The 14987-nt window shown below is 31.7% G+C and overlaps 2 protein-coding genes across 2 annotated transcripts; one reads left to right on the forward strand and one right to left on the reverse strand.

The window, feature by feature from the left end:
• Window positions 1-6760: 6760 nt before the first annotated feature.
• LOC112730519 (anthocyanidin 3-O-glucosyltransferase 5-like) lies at window positions 6761-8044 on the forward strand. The gene has a single exon (XM_025780599.1). It carries the CDS (start codon window positions 6761-6763, stop codon window positions 8042-8044), a length of 1284 nt encoding a protein of 427 aa, XP_025636384.1.
• Window positions 8045-8444: 400 nt separating this feature from the next.
• On the reverse strand, window positions 8445-12289 carry LOC112728187 (heme A synthase COX15). Its single transcript, XM_025778230.3, has 7 exons — window positions 11924-12289; window positions 11113-11411; window positions 10205-10430; window positions 9869-10114; window positions 9643-9753; window positions 9197-9328; window positions 8445-8880 (listed from the first exon to the last, which is right to left on the reverse strand). The coding sequence occupies exons 1-7, from the start codon at window positions 12122-12124 to the stop codon at window positions 8704-8706; spliced, it is 1392 nt and encodes a 463-aa protein (XP_025634015.1). The 5' UTR covers window positions 12125-12289; the 3' UTR covers window positions 8445-8703.
• Window positions 12290-14987: the final 2698 nt, after the last annotated feature.

Below are 14987 nucleotides of genomic sequence, written 5' to 3' on the forward strand. Positions count from 1 at the left end.
TTTCTCCATTAATCGGCTCACTTCCTTAATTCTGGCTCCGCAGTATGTTAAAAACAAGCTGCACATTGTGTCTAATTAAATTTTTCTTGCCGGTTTAACCAAAATTAAAAAAAATCTTGCCGGTCCGAGGATACCGTTGGGCGTTGGCAGCCAAATTTGTTTTTCTTGCCTCAGGGAACGAAACTACTGGTTGAAGAATGCACATCAACTTTCTTCCGATCAATCACAACTATTAACATTTTTTTTATTAAATCAGAACAGATGTAATGACTTGAATTTCAAACTTCTAATAAAATGCTTGGCATATGTAAAAGTTTTTCAGAATTTTCATAGATGATACAATTAATTCATAGATTTTCTTGGTGAGTAAGTACAGGTTTGCCCTGAACCTAAATCGGAACCTGTCCCAGCCCGCAAAAAAATTATGTTTCAAAGTATCTACGAGTTCCGTTAAGAATGTCATTCATCTTAAATGAAATTGTCTAATGTGGAGAAACTTCCTAATGAGTAATAACTCAAATGACATAGTTTTTTCATATTCAATTAAGAGGTTGTGGGTTCAAGTCTCCTATCTTTGGTTAAAAAAAAAAAAATGGAAAAACTTGAAACTGGTTCTTAAAGGACTAAGAAAGAATATTCCAATTTAATGGCCTATATTAGTGCCGTACAAAAAATGTGTAAATTTATAAAATTCTACTTTAAAGTTGTATTAATTATAAAAAGGTCTGTTAGATTAAATAACAAATTGATAAAATAATTGAAAACTAATTATATCTTTTTTATTAATTTTTAAAAAAAAATTAAAAGAATTTTTTTAACATTATGAAGAAATAATATTTTGGTATCAGTATTAAAAGATTAAAAAGCTTTTTATTTTTAAAGTTTTAATTGTATTACAACTTAAAATTTGATTTTTATTTTAAAATATTAAAATATCTATAGAATTCATATTAAAAAACTAAAATATTTGTTAATTAGCATTAAATTTAAAATACCAAAATATTCTTTATGTAATAATTTTAAAATTACTATTACACATTTTATATGAATAAATAATATTATTTGATCTATTAGCAACTATAAATTTTAATCTAATATTAAAAGATTAAAATATTTTATAGTAAATTTTAAAATACCAAAACAACCTTTTTTAGCATTAACCTTAAAAAACTAAAATACCATTTTAGAATAAAAATTACTTAATTGTATTAGAAATTGTAAATTTAACATTCAAAACAATTAAAATATTCATATAAGTAATTTTTAAAATAGCAAAATAACATTTTAAAGTTAATCTAAAAAAAATTAAAATACCATTATAGATTAAATTCACATTGTTTGATCGTATTAGAAATGAAAATTCGAATTTGATTTTAACAAGACTAAAATACTCATTTTAAATGACTAAGGTACCATTTTTAAAACTCAAATAAAAATAATTTTTTTGTATTAATTTTGAAAATTTCTAAAATATGTTTTAGATTTAAAGATATTTAATTGTATTAAAAATTAATATTTAAATTTTATTATTAAAAGATTAAAATTTACATAAAATTCATTTTAAAAAATAGAAAAATTTTCTTAACATTAATTTTAAAGAGATAATTTTTTTTATTATAATTATAATAACTTTTATTATTATTGATATTAATGTAGTACATTAATTGATATTATTATAATTATTATTATTACTGTTATTATTGTTACTTTTTATGACTAACACATTTTTAACAAAAATATTTTAGATCTTTTAATGAAATTGTTTTTAGAAATGAGCAAGTAATTTAATTTTGCAGTATTTTTCTTATTAGTGATGTTGACACGTGTAGAGAATGGTATGAACTCTTCAGAATATGAGTTTTGAATTCTTTTTAAACATACATAATGATCATATGAGTGTGATAGTCATGTAAAAGTTAATTACTTGTTTATCATATTTTAAAATAATCCCATATTTTTTACATATTTTAAATTTATCCTGATCCATTAAGGACCTTAAAATACTTTCCTCGTGCTAGAAGCTTCCGGATTTTGTGATAAAATTCTTTTATCCAAACAACAAAAGATAAAAAAAAAAAAGCACCCAAGACAAAGTGCAATCAAGAAAAGAGAGAAGAGGCAACTAGCCAACTACTGCAAAGTAGCTGACCAAGAACATGAGCTGTTTGTTTACATATGCAAGACCCTGAGATAAGAAGTACACAAAATTAATAATAAGACACATCACTTATTTTTTTTTATTTTTATTAATTTTTTATAATTATATTTTTTATTATTATATATTTTTTAAATTTTTTAAATAAAAAATAAAAATAAATTAATCTTTTTATAATTTATTTTAATTTATTACCAAACAAAATATAAAAATACTAATTTTTGTGTTTTTATTTTTTGTATTTTGTTTTTAGTGTTCTTATTTTATCCTATTTTCAGAACATAATAATAAATGTTAAAGTCAATTCCTGACATGGCCGGCCGGAGAGAGGCAGTCCAAGGCTCCAAGGTCCTCCTAGCAACACTTGATCTCTATCCTCTATTAGGTAACACTTCACATGGAAGTAACCAAATCCTACATCAAGAACCTCAACCGCCAAATATTCTTAAGGCCATGTACTAGAACTAGTTTTTCAAAGGTCTTAATAAATAATAACAATAAATCCTTCGTAAGCTTCATCTAAATCCTTCACCCTGCTTCTCCATCACTAGAGCCTATTGGATCTGAAAAGTAGCTTAAGAATCATGATCATAGATCTAACATTTTCACGTGGCAGTTAAAATCATCAGGTACAGTCTAAATAAACCTTTCAATAGTTCTATAGTTTTTTAATTAATTACAAGTATAAACTTAGTTTAAGACTATATACCTTGGAAGTTGGAACTCCATTTTTAATTAATAAAATCGACCAAAAACAAAATTAGCATTTCTAAGTTGGCTGAAACACCACCTACTTAATTCCATGCCTAACTCCATAATTACCCCCGAAGCTTCCACCTCTACAGATTGGTATCAGTTGCTATCAAAGCATCATCGAAATTGGTAGCTGCCTAAAAGCCTTAAGTCGTTAAAAAAATGTGGATGTAGCCTGTTTTTTTTTTCCCTTTTGGTCTTGATGTAGCCAGGTTCAGTTGGTAAAGTTTGGGTCTGTAAACTAGGGGCTATTTTGGAATTTTGAATTTTGTATGAGTATTGATCTGCTGAGTGAAGATCTGAAATTTGGTAAGTTCACCAATCCTAATCGGTCATAAGTATTGTTAAGTCAAAAATGTTATGCATATAAAAAAAATTAACTACTAAACCAATTATTATGTATTTGTTTTTAAATATACTTAATATTTTACAAATTTTTTTAATTAAATAATTAATTACTAAAATAATCAAATGTATTATAATAGAATAGTCAAATTTATGATAGATGAATAATCAAGTTTATTTATAATAGTATAATAAACTTTTTATTATGAGATATCAAATACGTATTTTTATATGTAAAAGTTGATTGGTAACTGATTTTTAATATATACGTAATATAGTTGATATAGTTGATTGTAAAACAGTATGATTATCCATCATTATGATGTTTCTATTATTATATAATTAAAACTTTTTATTATTACTTAAAAGAGTAGGTTTAACTTAGAATATAATTTGTCTTGTAGTGATAAATCTAAGCATAGACAAAATTAGACTTTCAATTTTTAATGAATGGATTCCTGTGTATCATAAACAATAATAAATAAAGGAAAAAAACAACTGAAAATGCTGAGAATCCTTTGTACTTGAAGTAAAACCAACCTAAAATGCCACTAAATAAAGTATGGAATATTCACCACATTCAACTGACAAAAGATCCATAGTTTTAAGTACTTTAAGTACTTTTTTTTTTCACAGAAAGTAATTTAAGTACTTGTGTTTGCATTTTGCAAATTAGCTGAACAACTTCATTCCAACACCAATTAGATCCATGAACTCAAATCAATCTCCGTACACCTCAATAAAAAATCATTTAATTTTCTTTATAATAAAATTTAAATAAGTTTGATATCAATAAGTTTGTTGCATTATTGATCAGTGCTACCAAAATAAGAAACAGTAACTTTATTTTTTAATAGAAGGTAAACACCTTCGTGTTTTCGAACTTCAATGCATACTATAAATTGATGATCATACTATTATAGTATCATTTTTATTTTCATATTCTTTTCCTATCTCTATTACTAATTGAAATGTTAAATTTTCATCAACACATTACCTGATCTAAAATATGGTTGGCTCCAACCAAAAAGTCCAATGCAAAAATGAAGACTTGAAGCTCCCAAAAACCAGAATTGGAATATAAGATGAGAATAGTAGCTGAACATAGGAGTTGAACTTGAAGCTTTGTGAGATTAAATAATCAGTCATCAAATCCGTTATAGTAAAATAGTCAAACCAACATTGACGAATAATTAAACTTGTTTATATAGGTATAATAACATCTATTTCTTACTAACATATTAGTAGTAACTAATTAACTATACTAACCAACCTTAGCATAAAAACTATTTTAATTACAAATAATATCATAAGGTATCAATTAGGGATGTGCATGGGCCGGGTGAAATCCGGTTTGATGTGACCGACACCCGACTTGAAATATATACCGGGACCTATTTATTAGATCCGAACTCGGCCTAGACCCGATGAAATCTATACACTTTCGGACCACGATTATACCGGGTAAAAACCGGGTCGTTAACATTACACTACCTTGATACCTTCTTATAAGCTAGCATGTGAAAATATCCAAATTTCCAATACTCCAACCATTATTTGACATGGTAAAATTCACTTAGAAAAATATAACAGGAACAAACTCTTCTCTAAAATTAAAGCATAACCATAATCAATACTAATATTGTCTAATAACACCAAATATTTAAATCAATACAAATAACACAATATTATGTATTAGTCTAAAATCTTATGAATTTTAAACATAAAACATTAACTTATAGTCTTATAATAACTAATAACAAAATATTAAGATTTACAATACTTAAATTTCATGTAAGAATAGCCATCATCCATCACTAATAACACAATATTAATTGTGTATGATGATCGGGTCACTGGACCGACTTCGGGTGACCCGAAATAATGACTGGGTCTATTTTTGAGACCCTTACCCAGTCCTAGACCAGGTGAAATCACACCAAAATAGCTCCTAAAGTGTTCGGACCGGGCCGGGCCATGCACACCCCTAGTATCAATGAGAATAACGGGTTCAACTCGCACTAAGATTTGAAACGATGTGAGCTACATGTTTAGCTACCATTCTCAACTTATATTCCAAACTTTTGGTCAATCGAGTCAAAACTGCTTTGTCTTTTGTGCAAGTTTTTTTTTCCTCATTGGACTACATTCTCGTTGGTGCCAACCATATTTCAGCTGAGGTAATGTGTTGATGAAAATTTAACATTTCAATTAGTAATAGAGATATGGAAAGAATATGAAAATAAAAATGACACTATGGCAGTGTGATCATCAGCTTATAGTTTGCATTCAAGTTCAAAAAAAACGAAAGTAACACCTACTCTTAAAAATGTTGACGCTTCTTATTTTGCTAGCATTGATCAATAATGCAACAAATCATACAATCATTAAATCAGTTATTATGTATTTTCAATATATATTTATAACTAATTATATTATTTGTACATAAAAAAATCAATTATTAAATCAATTATTTATATAAAATATATATCGAAATATAAAATATACATTAAAATAATTTAAACTATATTTATATTTATATACAATTATATTATTAATTTTTGGTGTAAAGAAAATATTTTTGTTTTATATTTTTATATGTATTTTATATAAATAATTGATTTAATTACTGATTTTTAATGTTAAAATACTCATATGTAATGAAAGGTGGTCCTTGGAATGGAGTGCAGGGTTAATTGTCTTATTATGCTCCTTCATTTTCTCTGCTCATGCAACTCAGCAACATAGGAAATAGTATAATGTGGAATGTGGTGATAATGTAATATCATCAAGAAATACCACTTGGCCACATTGGTTAATTAGCAACTCCTTCACTCAAAAGTCAAAATCTACTTATTGATTGAAAAAAATAAATTGTTACATTATCAATGTTACTTTTCACGGTGTAAATAATTAAAAAATAATATTAAAAATTAATTGTTTATTAAAATATCGATTAATTTTTTAAAATTATTTTATTATCTCAAAATTTTATTTTCTAAATAAAAGAATCTCTTAATCTTAAATTTTAAATCTAAAACTCAAAATTTAAAGAAAAATAAAATTTAAAAAATTGACTAATTTATTCACTAAAAAATCGTTCTGTACTTTTTCTTAACCAAATAGTAGGGTTATTGTATAGAAAAAAAAAATGTTGCATGAGTAGTTATAAAAATAACAAATTACATCCATTCATTGTAAAATCTCACTTATAAAAGCAACAAAATAATTCCATTAATCATCAAATCTCACATCATCTCAAGCATAGTTTCATTCATTATTTCTCTTATTCACTTTTTCATAATCATGTCAATCATGAACACTGCAACTCATAATTATCATGCTGCAATTCTCTGTCCACCAGGCTTGGGTCACATAATCCCTTTTCTTGAACTTACCAAAAAACTAGTGTCACACAAGAAAATTACCAAACTGACCATATTCGTAGCTTCAATAAAGAACAACTCTTCTAAACCTCAAATAGCAACAAATATTGTTCAATCATTAATGAAGCATGACCTCTTTCACATCATTCATATCATTCATCTCCCACCTATTGATATTCCTACTAATACAAACACAGGAACACAGCTAGCAATGCTAATGAGAGAATTAATCCCACATATTTGTCATGAAATCTCCACCATGACATCACCAAAACCAACCATTCTCATCACAGACCTATTTGGATCACTAGTGATGCCTATTGCTGAAAAATTCAACATGTCAAAGCTTGTTTTTTTCACTTCTAATGCATGGAATGTTGCACTTACACTTCACACCCCAACATTAGATGAAGTGGTGGAAGGTGAGTACACAGATCAAAAGGAGTGTATCCAAATTCCTGGTTGCAACCCCATAAGCCCTTGTGATTTGTTCACACCATTGCTTGATAGGAATGATCGATTGTATCATGAATATCTCCAAATTTGTGAGCAGATAAGAAAGGTTGATGGGATTTTTGTGAACACTTTTCATGAGCTAGAGGCTAAGACAATTGTGGCACTAAGAAGTGGGAAAATATCTAAGGTACCAGTTTATCCAATTGGGCCATTGATTAGGGAAGCTAAAAAGCAAAGCTGTGAGGATGAAAATAGAGATTATGTTATTGATTGGTTAGACAAGCAAGAAGAAGAGTCAGTGATATATGTATCACTTGGTAGTGGATACACAATGTCACATGAACAAGTCAAAGACATGGCTTTGGGCTTGGAGCTAAGTGGGAAGAAATTTGTTTGGTCTTTAACTCCACCATCTACAAAAGCTGGGGATGATCATTATCTCATGGCAGGCGAGAATGCCGAATCGAATGGCATCGCTATATCTCAAGCATCAGTCAGTTCTTTCCCAGATGAATTCTACAAGATACGAAGCAAGGGATTGGTGGTAATGGATTGGGCACCACAACTGGAGATTTTGAAGCATTCATCAACTGGAGGGTTTTTGTCACATTGTGGATGGAACTCAATACTAGAGTGTGTGTCATGTGGGGTTCCAATTGTAGCGTGGCCTCTATTTGCAGATCAAATGATGAATGCTGAAATTATAGCTAAAGAAATTGGAATTGGAGTTAGATTGAATGTGACACAATCTGCAAATGTAGTTGGAAGTGAAGAGATAGCAAAAACTATATGCAAGATAATGGATAAGGAGGACATTGAAGGTTGTGCAATGAGGAAAAGGGTTAAGGAGCTTAAGCACATAGCAGAAAAAGCTTGGTCTCAAGATGGTCCTTCCTTTTGTGAAATGACAAATGCATTTGTGAGAATAAGTCAGACACGTGGGGTGTGATCAGTGACAACATTATTCTAAGCTTTCTATGAAGAAATAAAGCATTTGTAAGAATAAGTCAGACACATCGGATGTGATTAGTGGCAACATTATTGTAAGCTTTCTATGAAGAAATAAAGCATTTGTAAGAATAAGTCAGACACACATGCTGTGTGATTAATGAAATAAAGCATTTTACTGTAAGCTTCTATGAAGAATAAACCATTATGGTCCCTTTTTTTGTTGCTGTTATGCTTTGACAAACATGAGAAATTCAGACTAAAGTTAACCATTTCAAATTTTACAAATGAAATGTCAATTTTGTTTAGATTTTTCTTTTCAATCACACTGCCAATCAGTACTATATTGTGTTACAGGATGCAGTATTGCTTAAGGTAACAATTACATTGCTCTAATCAAATGATTCCAAACTAAGCATTTTTATTTGTTATACTGAACTAAGCATGTATCAAAAGTAATAGTAAGAAATAACACGGGGAGAAAAAGGTAAGAAACATTAGATTACATGATGATTCTCTACTAACTTTTACTGCATAAATCACACAGATGATACAATTAACAGATTGGTTGTACCATCATGAATTTTCCAGATTCAATGAAAACTTTATCAAGTAACTTGAAAATAATAGCAATTCCCTTGCCACGTAATACAGATACTATCAGAAGTTTTGTGATTTGACAACTGCAGGTAATGATTTGAGAAGGGATAATGAAGGCTTTCGAGTTGTGTGGTTAAGCAATATCATAAATGAAAGAAGTGTTAAGGCACCAGCTTGATGTGCAGATCCCAGTGAAACAGGTACATATGAGAGAAGTGTCGAAACTCCTAAGGTCACCTGTAACCATATTCCACAATATACCTCATGATCTCATCATAAAAGTAAGGTTTTGCTTACCAGTGTTTTAAGGGCATTTGTTAAGATTTTGAAACATTAAGTTTTTATCGCACTGGAAACTTTAACCGTTTATTTCTTCGGCAAAAACTTGCAGCTTCAATAAACCTTAACACCTTGTTAACTCTTTTGCCTACTTACTGTCTGTCTAGAAGGTGCAATCAACAAGAGAGAAGAGGTAACTATTGCAAAGTAGCTGGTCAAGAACATACTTATAAATGTTAAAAGACGATATAAAACTGAAAATTGAAGTAATGACCTGAAGAGATGCCATGCCAAGAGTGCCCCCAACCAATGCTCTTACTGCAGGGTGTATATCCAGCTTTCTTGTCGACAACCATAAAATGGCGACTGAAAGTAGAGATGCAGTGGCAAGTATACGGTGGTCAAGCTGTTGAAGGAAAAACAATTATTAGAAGGTTGTGTTAAGTTTTCCATGCATAGGCACAATAACACTTAAAAAACCTTTGAAGGAATAAAGAAATGAGATTTGAAATCAAAACTTCTCCTATCAAGACACACTTAGAAGGATAAATATATGTCTTTCATGCCAAATATAGGTGCTTCAAAAAGCATTTCTTAACAATAACTTCAAATATCTCAATACTTAAAAGGTTTAAAAAACCAACCATACAATAAAGTCAAGAGAAGAAAGGTATTGTGATTTTTCAAACTTCTTCATTTATATCAGCACAAATAATTTACCTGCACAGTTGACGTATTCTCAAAGAAATTCCGAATCAGAGGTGTCATTTCAAAAATGTCATCAGGCATCCATGTATCACCCATCTTCGGAAATGTATTAAATGCATGCCCCTGGTAATCAACATGCAAGCAGAACAATTATCCTTCATCCTCATCAAAGGTTCAACTATTATGTCAAGTACAAATACCAAAGGGATGAAACTACTGAATAACCAGGCTACCGTACAGCATCATTTCCAGCAACAAATGCACCCGAGATAGCAGTAAGACCGACAAGTAAGCTGATAGGTAATGCAAGTCTCTTCACTTTGGCAGCCCCACGAACCCACGCTAGTGATTCAGCTGGTGGTTCAGGCATAACAACAGATAGTGCAGTCCAAAAGAGACCACAATAAATAGCAAATGCCGACGTAAGATGAGCTGCAAGACGATATGGGCTTACCCTTGGTTGCACATATTCTGATGGTGGTTCCTAAGGAAGGAAAATGTTATTAGAATGAGGTAGTTCTATCCAATTTAACTTCAAACAAATAGAGCAGCTTATTTTATCCAATTCTCCAACCTCTAAACCGCTTTTAACCATCCACCAGCCAATGAGACCTTGCCCCGCACCCAGAGCAAACAGAGAACAGAGTCTCAGTCCCAATTTCACTGTAATGTACCCCTTCCGGAGAAAATATGAATAAGGCAACACAAACAGAACTCCCAGTGCCCTTCCCCACATTCTATGAGCATATTCCATCCAATATATGAATTTGAAATCTTCAAGTTTCATCCCTTTGTTAACACTGAGACAAATGTGAAACAAAATTACCATCACAACATCCATAATAACTGCAAACAAGATCATTAAGAAGGAAAAAAAGAATGCAATTAACCCCCCCCCCCCCCAAAAAAAAAAATTGGCTCATTAACACTTTAAACCTTAAACTTTTAAAATTTGCAATTGTGTCCCTAAAATTGTCGAACAGCGTGGAAAAGATCTCCTGTTAACCAATATCCTTTCAGAAAATTTGTTTTATTGGCAAAACTATCCCTTATTCGATGAGTAATTTTGAATGAAAAGTTAATAAAGGCCTTTTGTACCATTAACAATAAACATTTTTAAAGTTTATGATGACAAGGGAATGAGCTAAAGGGTTAACTGCATTTTCCCTATTTCCATATAGAAACAGCACCCGAGTACAGGGTTATACATTGGAGTAGTTCCAAACAAAACATTTGGGCATTGGTTCATGAAGTAAAGTAGTAAACTATTCCACAAAATTATATCCTATGGTAATTGCAACCTTTGTACCCTAAAATACACAATCATGTCATTCTTGCACGAGTGAAGTTATACAGTAATTCCTAAAAAACCCTCATAAATAACATGTTTACCGCAGCATATGCGCATCTCTATGTAATGCAAGCTTGCGGTGACACTGCGAGCTTGCAAGAAACCGGTCATAGTAGCGCTTGGAGCCTTACCGCTTGTACTCAGGCGACTGCTTATATTTCTCAAATTCTTGATGCCATTCCTCGTCAGACATCGGAGGGAGAGTACCAGTGAACTTCCAATCAGTCATGGAAAGACCGGATCTGGTGAGCCTGGTAATGCCACCAAGTACCACCAAACTAAACACCCATGCGGCTGAGCAAAACAGCCATGTTCCAACCGCTTTCTGGGCTTGAGCACCCCCATTCACAAGCAGTTTCAACCCTTCTTTCTGCTCAGCTCCAACAGAGGCTGTCCTAGAAAAGCTCCTGAAACAAAGCACATTCTGGCCCTACAAAGCACAACCACAATTCCCTTTCAATTAAACCACATGTACCAAACATTCACACACACTAGATGAACAACATTGAAGATCAGAACCAAAAACAGATCTTTAATGTAATGGATTGAGTTTATAATGAAAGAACAATGATAAGGATGCTACAAAACAACAAATCTAACTACATTTAACTATTCTTCACACATATAGTTAGATCAACAACAAGTAAGCTAAAAAAATTTCTTCCCCAAAAAGAACATTGAAATTTAATTGTGATACATGATTCAATTGAAATTAGCTGTATGGAAGCTGAAAATTTAACACTTAGCTTAGCAAAATTGTATATAAATTAATTAATGAAAAATTCAAATTTAATTTGACAATCATGTGTTCAACCAACTGATACTGGACCAAAGCATCTCGATGCTTTGAGAATTTAAAAAAATAAATAAATAAATAACAGGGATGAAAGGAAAACAAAAATAAAAATTGAAACTTGGAGAGGGAAATGGGAAATGAAAGACCTTGGGAAGGGGAAGAGAACGAAAAGCATTGATGAAGTAGTGCCTAGCAATGATGGGAGGAGAGAGAAGCTTGACGGTTTCATGGGTGGATGAAGAGGAAGAAGAGGGTGGTTTTGTTGTTCTTATTAAGGGTTGGTGATTGTGATATGAAGAATACTTGTTGCGCTTCGCAATTGAACTTAGGAATCGCCTTCCCAACATGTTCTTTCTCTTTCTCTATTCTGTAAAGTCTTCAGAGGACTGAGTTGAAGCCTCTAGGTATGAGAGGTTTAACCAAGGTTTTGCGACGATGACCGCAAACTTTTTACAAGAAAATTTCTGGCTAGTCCGCTTAACTTGTCTTAGTTGCTCAACCGATGAGTTATTGGTTGAATCGGCTGATCCGATCCTACTTAAATAAAAAATTAAAATAATCAAGAATTTAAAATTAAATTTGGAAATATATATATCTTCATCAACACTTTAACAATAATCAAATTTCAAATTCTAAAATAACAAATACAAAAATAGATATAAAATTAGTCAATATTACAATAATATCTTAATTTGACACAATAATAGTGACAATCAATTAGGCAATTAGCAATCAATTCCAATTAAGCTATTAACAATCACACTGCAACAACGGAGCCTATTAACCAAGGTTCTGAAAATTGGACCGGTCATCAAACCGCTCTAACTACTGGTTCACTGGTTTATTGGTCTAACCGGTCCAACCAGTGGTTCAACCAAAAGAACCATTTTAGAATAAAATAATAAATAAATTATAAATAAACATCCTAAAATATAATTAGTCAAAGCTAATTAAACATTGATATTGTAGTTTTCCATTCACTATTTGTAGAGCAACATATTTCTAAGCTAAATCTGTTTTCCCCCGTAAATTAGAATAACCTTGTGGCTAACTATCATTAGAACTAGGAGAATTAGGATTAGCAGCCTCATTCGAAGTAGAATGATTGACAGGCAAGTCATTATTCACACATGCATTGTTATTAGCAATTGCTTCTGGATTAATACTATCATCTATAACTGAAATTAATAAATCATGCACAGAATTAAAAACAGCAGTAGCACAGCCAGAAATCAAATAATCATCCATAAGACCATATCTGATATCAATAATAAACACCAGACCACACTAACAGCAGCTCTCAAAGGCAAGGTTCTAAAAACCGAACCGGTCATCAAACCGTTCTAGTCATTGGTTCACTGGTTTATTGCATTGGTCCAACCGGTTCAATCGTAGTCTAACTGGAAAAACCGTTATAATAAAATAATAAATAAATTATAAATAAATATCCTAAAACATAATTTTAGTCTAATATAAATCTTAAGATGTCTTCTAAATTTAAAACACTACACAAATGTCATCAACCAAAGTCTTATGAACTTATTTAAATATAAACTCAAAATTGAAACACACAAAAACAACGCAGCAGCAATTCAGTGTCCAGCAGCACATCACTAAGCAAAGAATCACAAAACACTATATAACTAAAATCAATAAATCATGAAGACAGTCACCATGTAAGCATAACTAAGTCACAAAAACAGTAAAACACAAACACAAACACAAAACAGCAGCAATCCAGTCTCCAGCAGCACATCACTATGCAAAATACACAAAATCCTACATAACTGAAATCAATAAATCATGAAGACAGTCACCATCTAGGTATAATTAAGTCTCAAAACAGTAAAACACAAACCAAAACAGCAGCAATTCAATCTCCAGCAGCATATAACTATGCAAAGAAATCAAAAAATCCTACATAACTGAAATAAATAATCATGAAGACAGTCACCATCTAAGCATAATTAAATCACAAAACAGTAAAACAAACACAAACACACACAAAACAGCAGCAATTCAGTTTCCGGCAGCACATCACTACGCAAAGAAATCACAAAACACAAAACATCAGCACAACAACAGCACAGCAGAACATATGCTGAATTAACTAACTTAACAATCTAAGCACAATTAAGCCCAAAGCATAGTTTTAATTGACTTAATCAAACACAAAAATGCTCAGCAGTGAACAACAGAGAGCCAAAAAAACACAGCACAGCAGCGAAGAAGACACAAACCAGAGTACAACACAGCATAGCAGTAGTGAGCAGAGCCATTCAATAATCAATATAATTTGATAATTTATGAACTAAAAAACAAACACGAACAGCAGGCACTAGTAGTGAGCTATGTGATACAAGTATTCCTTTAGGTAATGAGCACAAAATTTATCATCAAGAAACTTTAACAAAATTTAACAACAGAAAAAAATAAAAGCATGTACAAACCAGTAACAATTTATCGGTATCAATTTATTATCAATCAGTAGGAGGATTGGCGTTGGGGGAATGGAAGGGCCTTCGAGCACGACGAAACAGGAGGATTGAAGAACGACCACGACGAACCAGGCGGCGACAGTGAGACCAACGGCGGCGCGATGGAGGCTAGGGTTGTGTTTTAGGGAGAAATAATGAGAGTAACTGAGGAATCAGGAATGGGGCTCGAGAGGGGGGCAAGGGATTCAGGTCACTCAGGATCGACCAATCAATCCGGCCCGAATTTCAGAACATTGCTATTAACAATTAATCAGACAATTAACAATTAATTTTAACAGAGTCTATTAGCAATTAACGATCAATTCTAACCAAGGATCTAAAAATCGGTTCAAATCTGTTGGTCGAACCATGAACCAGTGAGCAAAACAGTTTGGTTAGAAGCCATAACCACTAAATTCAAAAAGTGCTATTGAACAGTCAAACCGGTCAAGAATTGGTCAGTCGAACCGAACCAGAACCCATCCGATTTTCAAATTGCTATTGAACCGTCGAACCGAAACCGAACCGGAACCATAACCGCGGCTCTGACTAAGGTATAAAAAGGAAAATTGAATCTCATAAGAGCTTGAAGGAGAGAGAAACCGAAAGAGAAAGCCAAGAGAGAATCCTCACTACTGAGTTTGAAGTCTTGGAAGCATTGCACATATACTAAAGGGAGCACTCCGCCAAGAACAACGTTTTGAGTTCAGAAGTTGGGTTCAACGCATAGAGT

This window comes from Arachis hypogaea, chromosome 12, assembly GCF_003086295.3.
Source record: "Arachis hypogaea cultivar Tifrunner chromosome 12, arahy.Tifrunner.gnm2.J5K5, whole genome shotgun sequence".
NCBI lineage: Eukaryota > Viridiplantae > Streptophyta > Magnoliopsida > Fabales > Fabaceae > Arachis > Arachis hypogaea.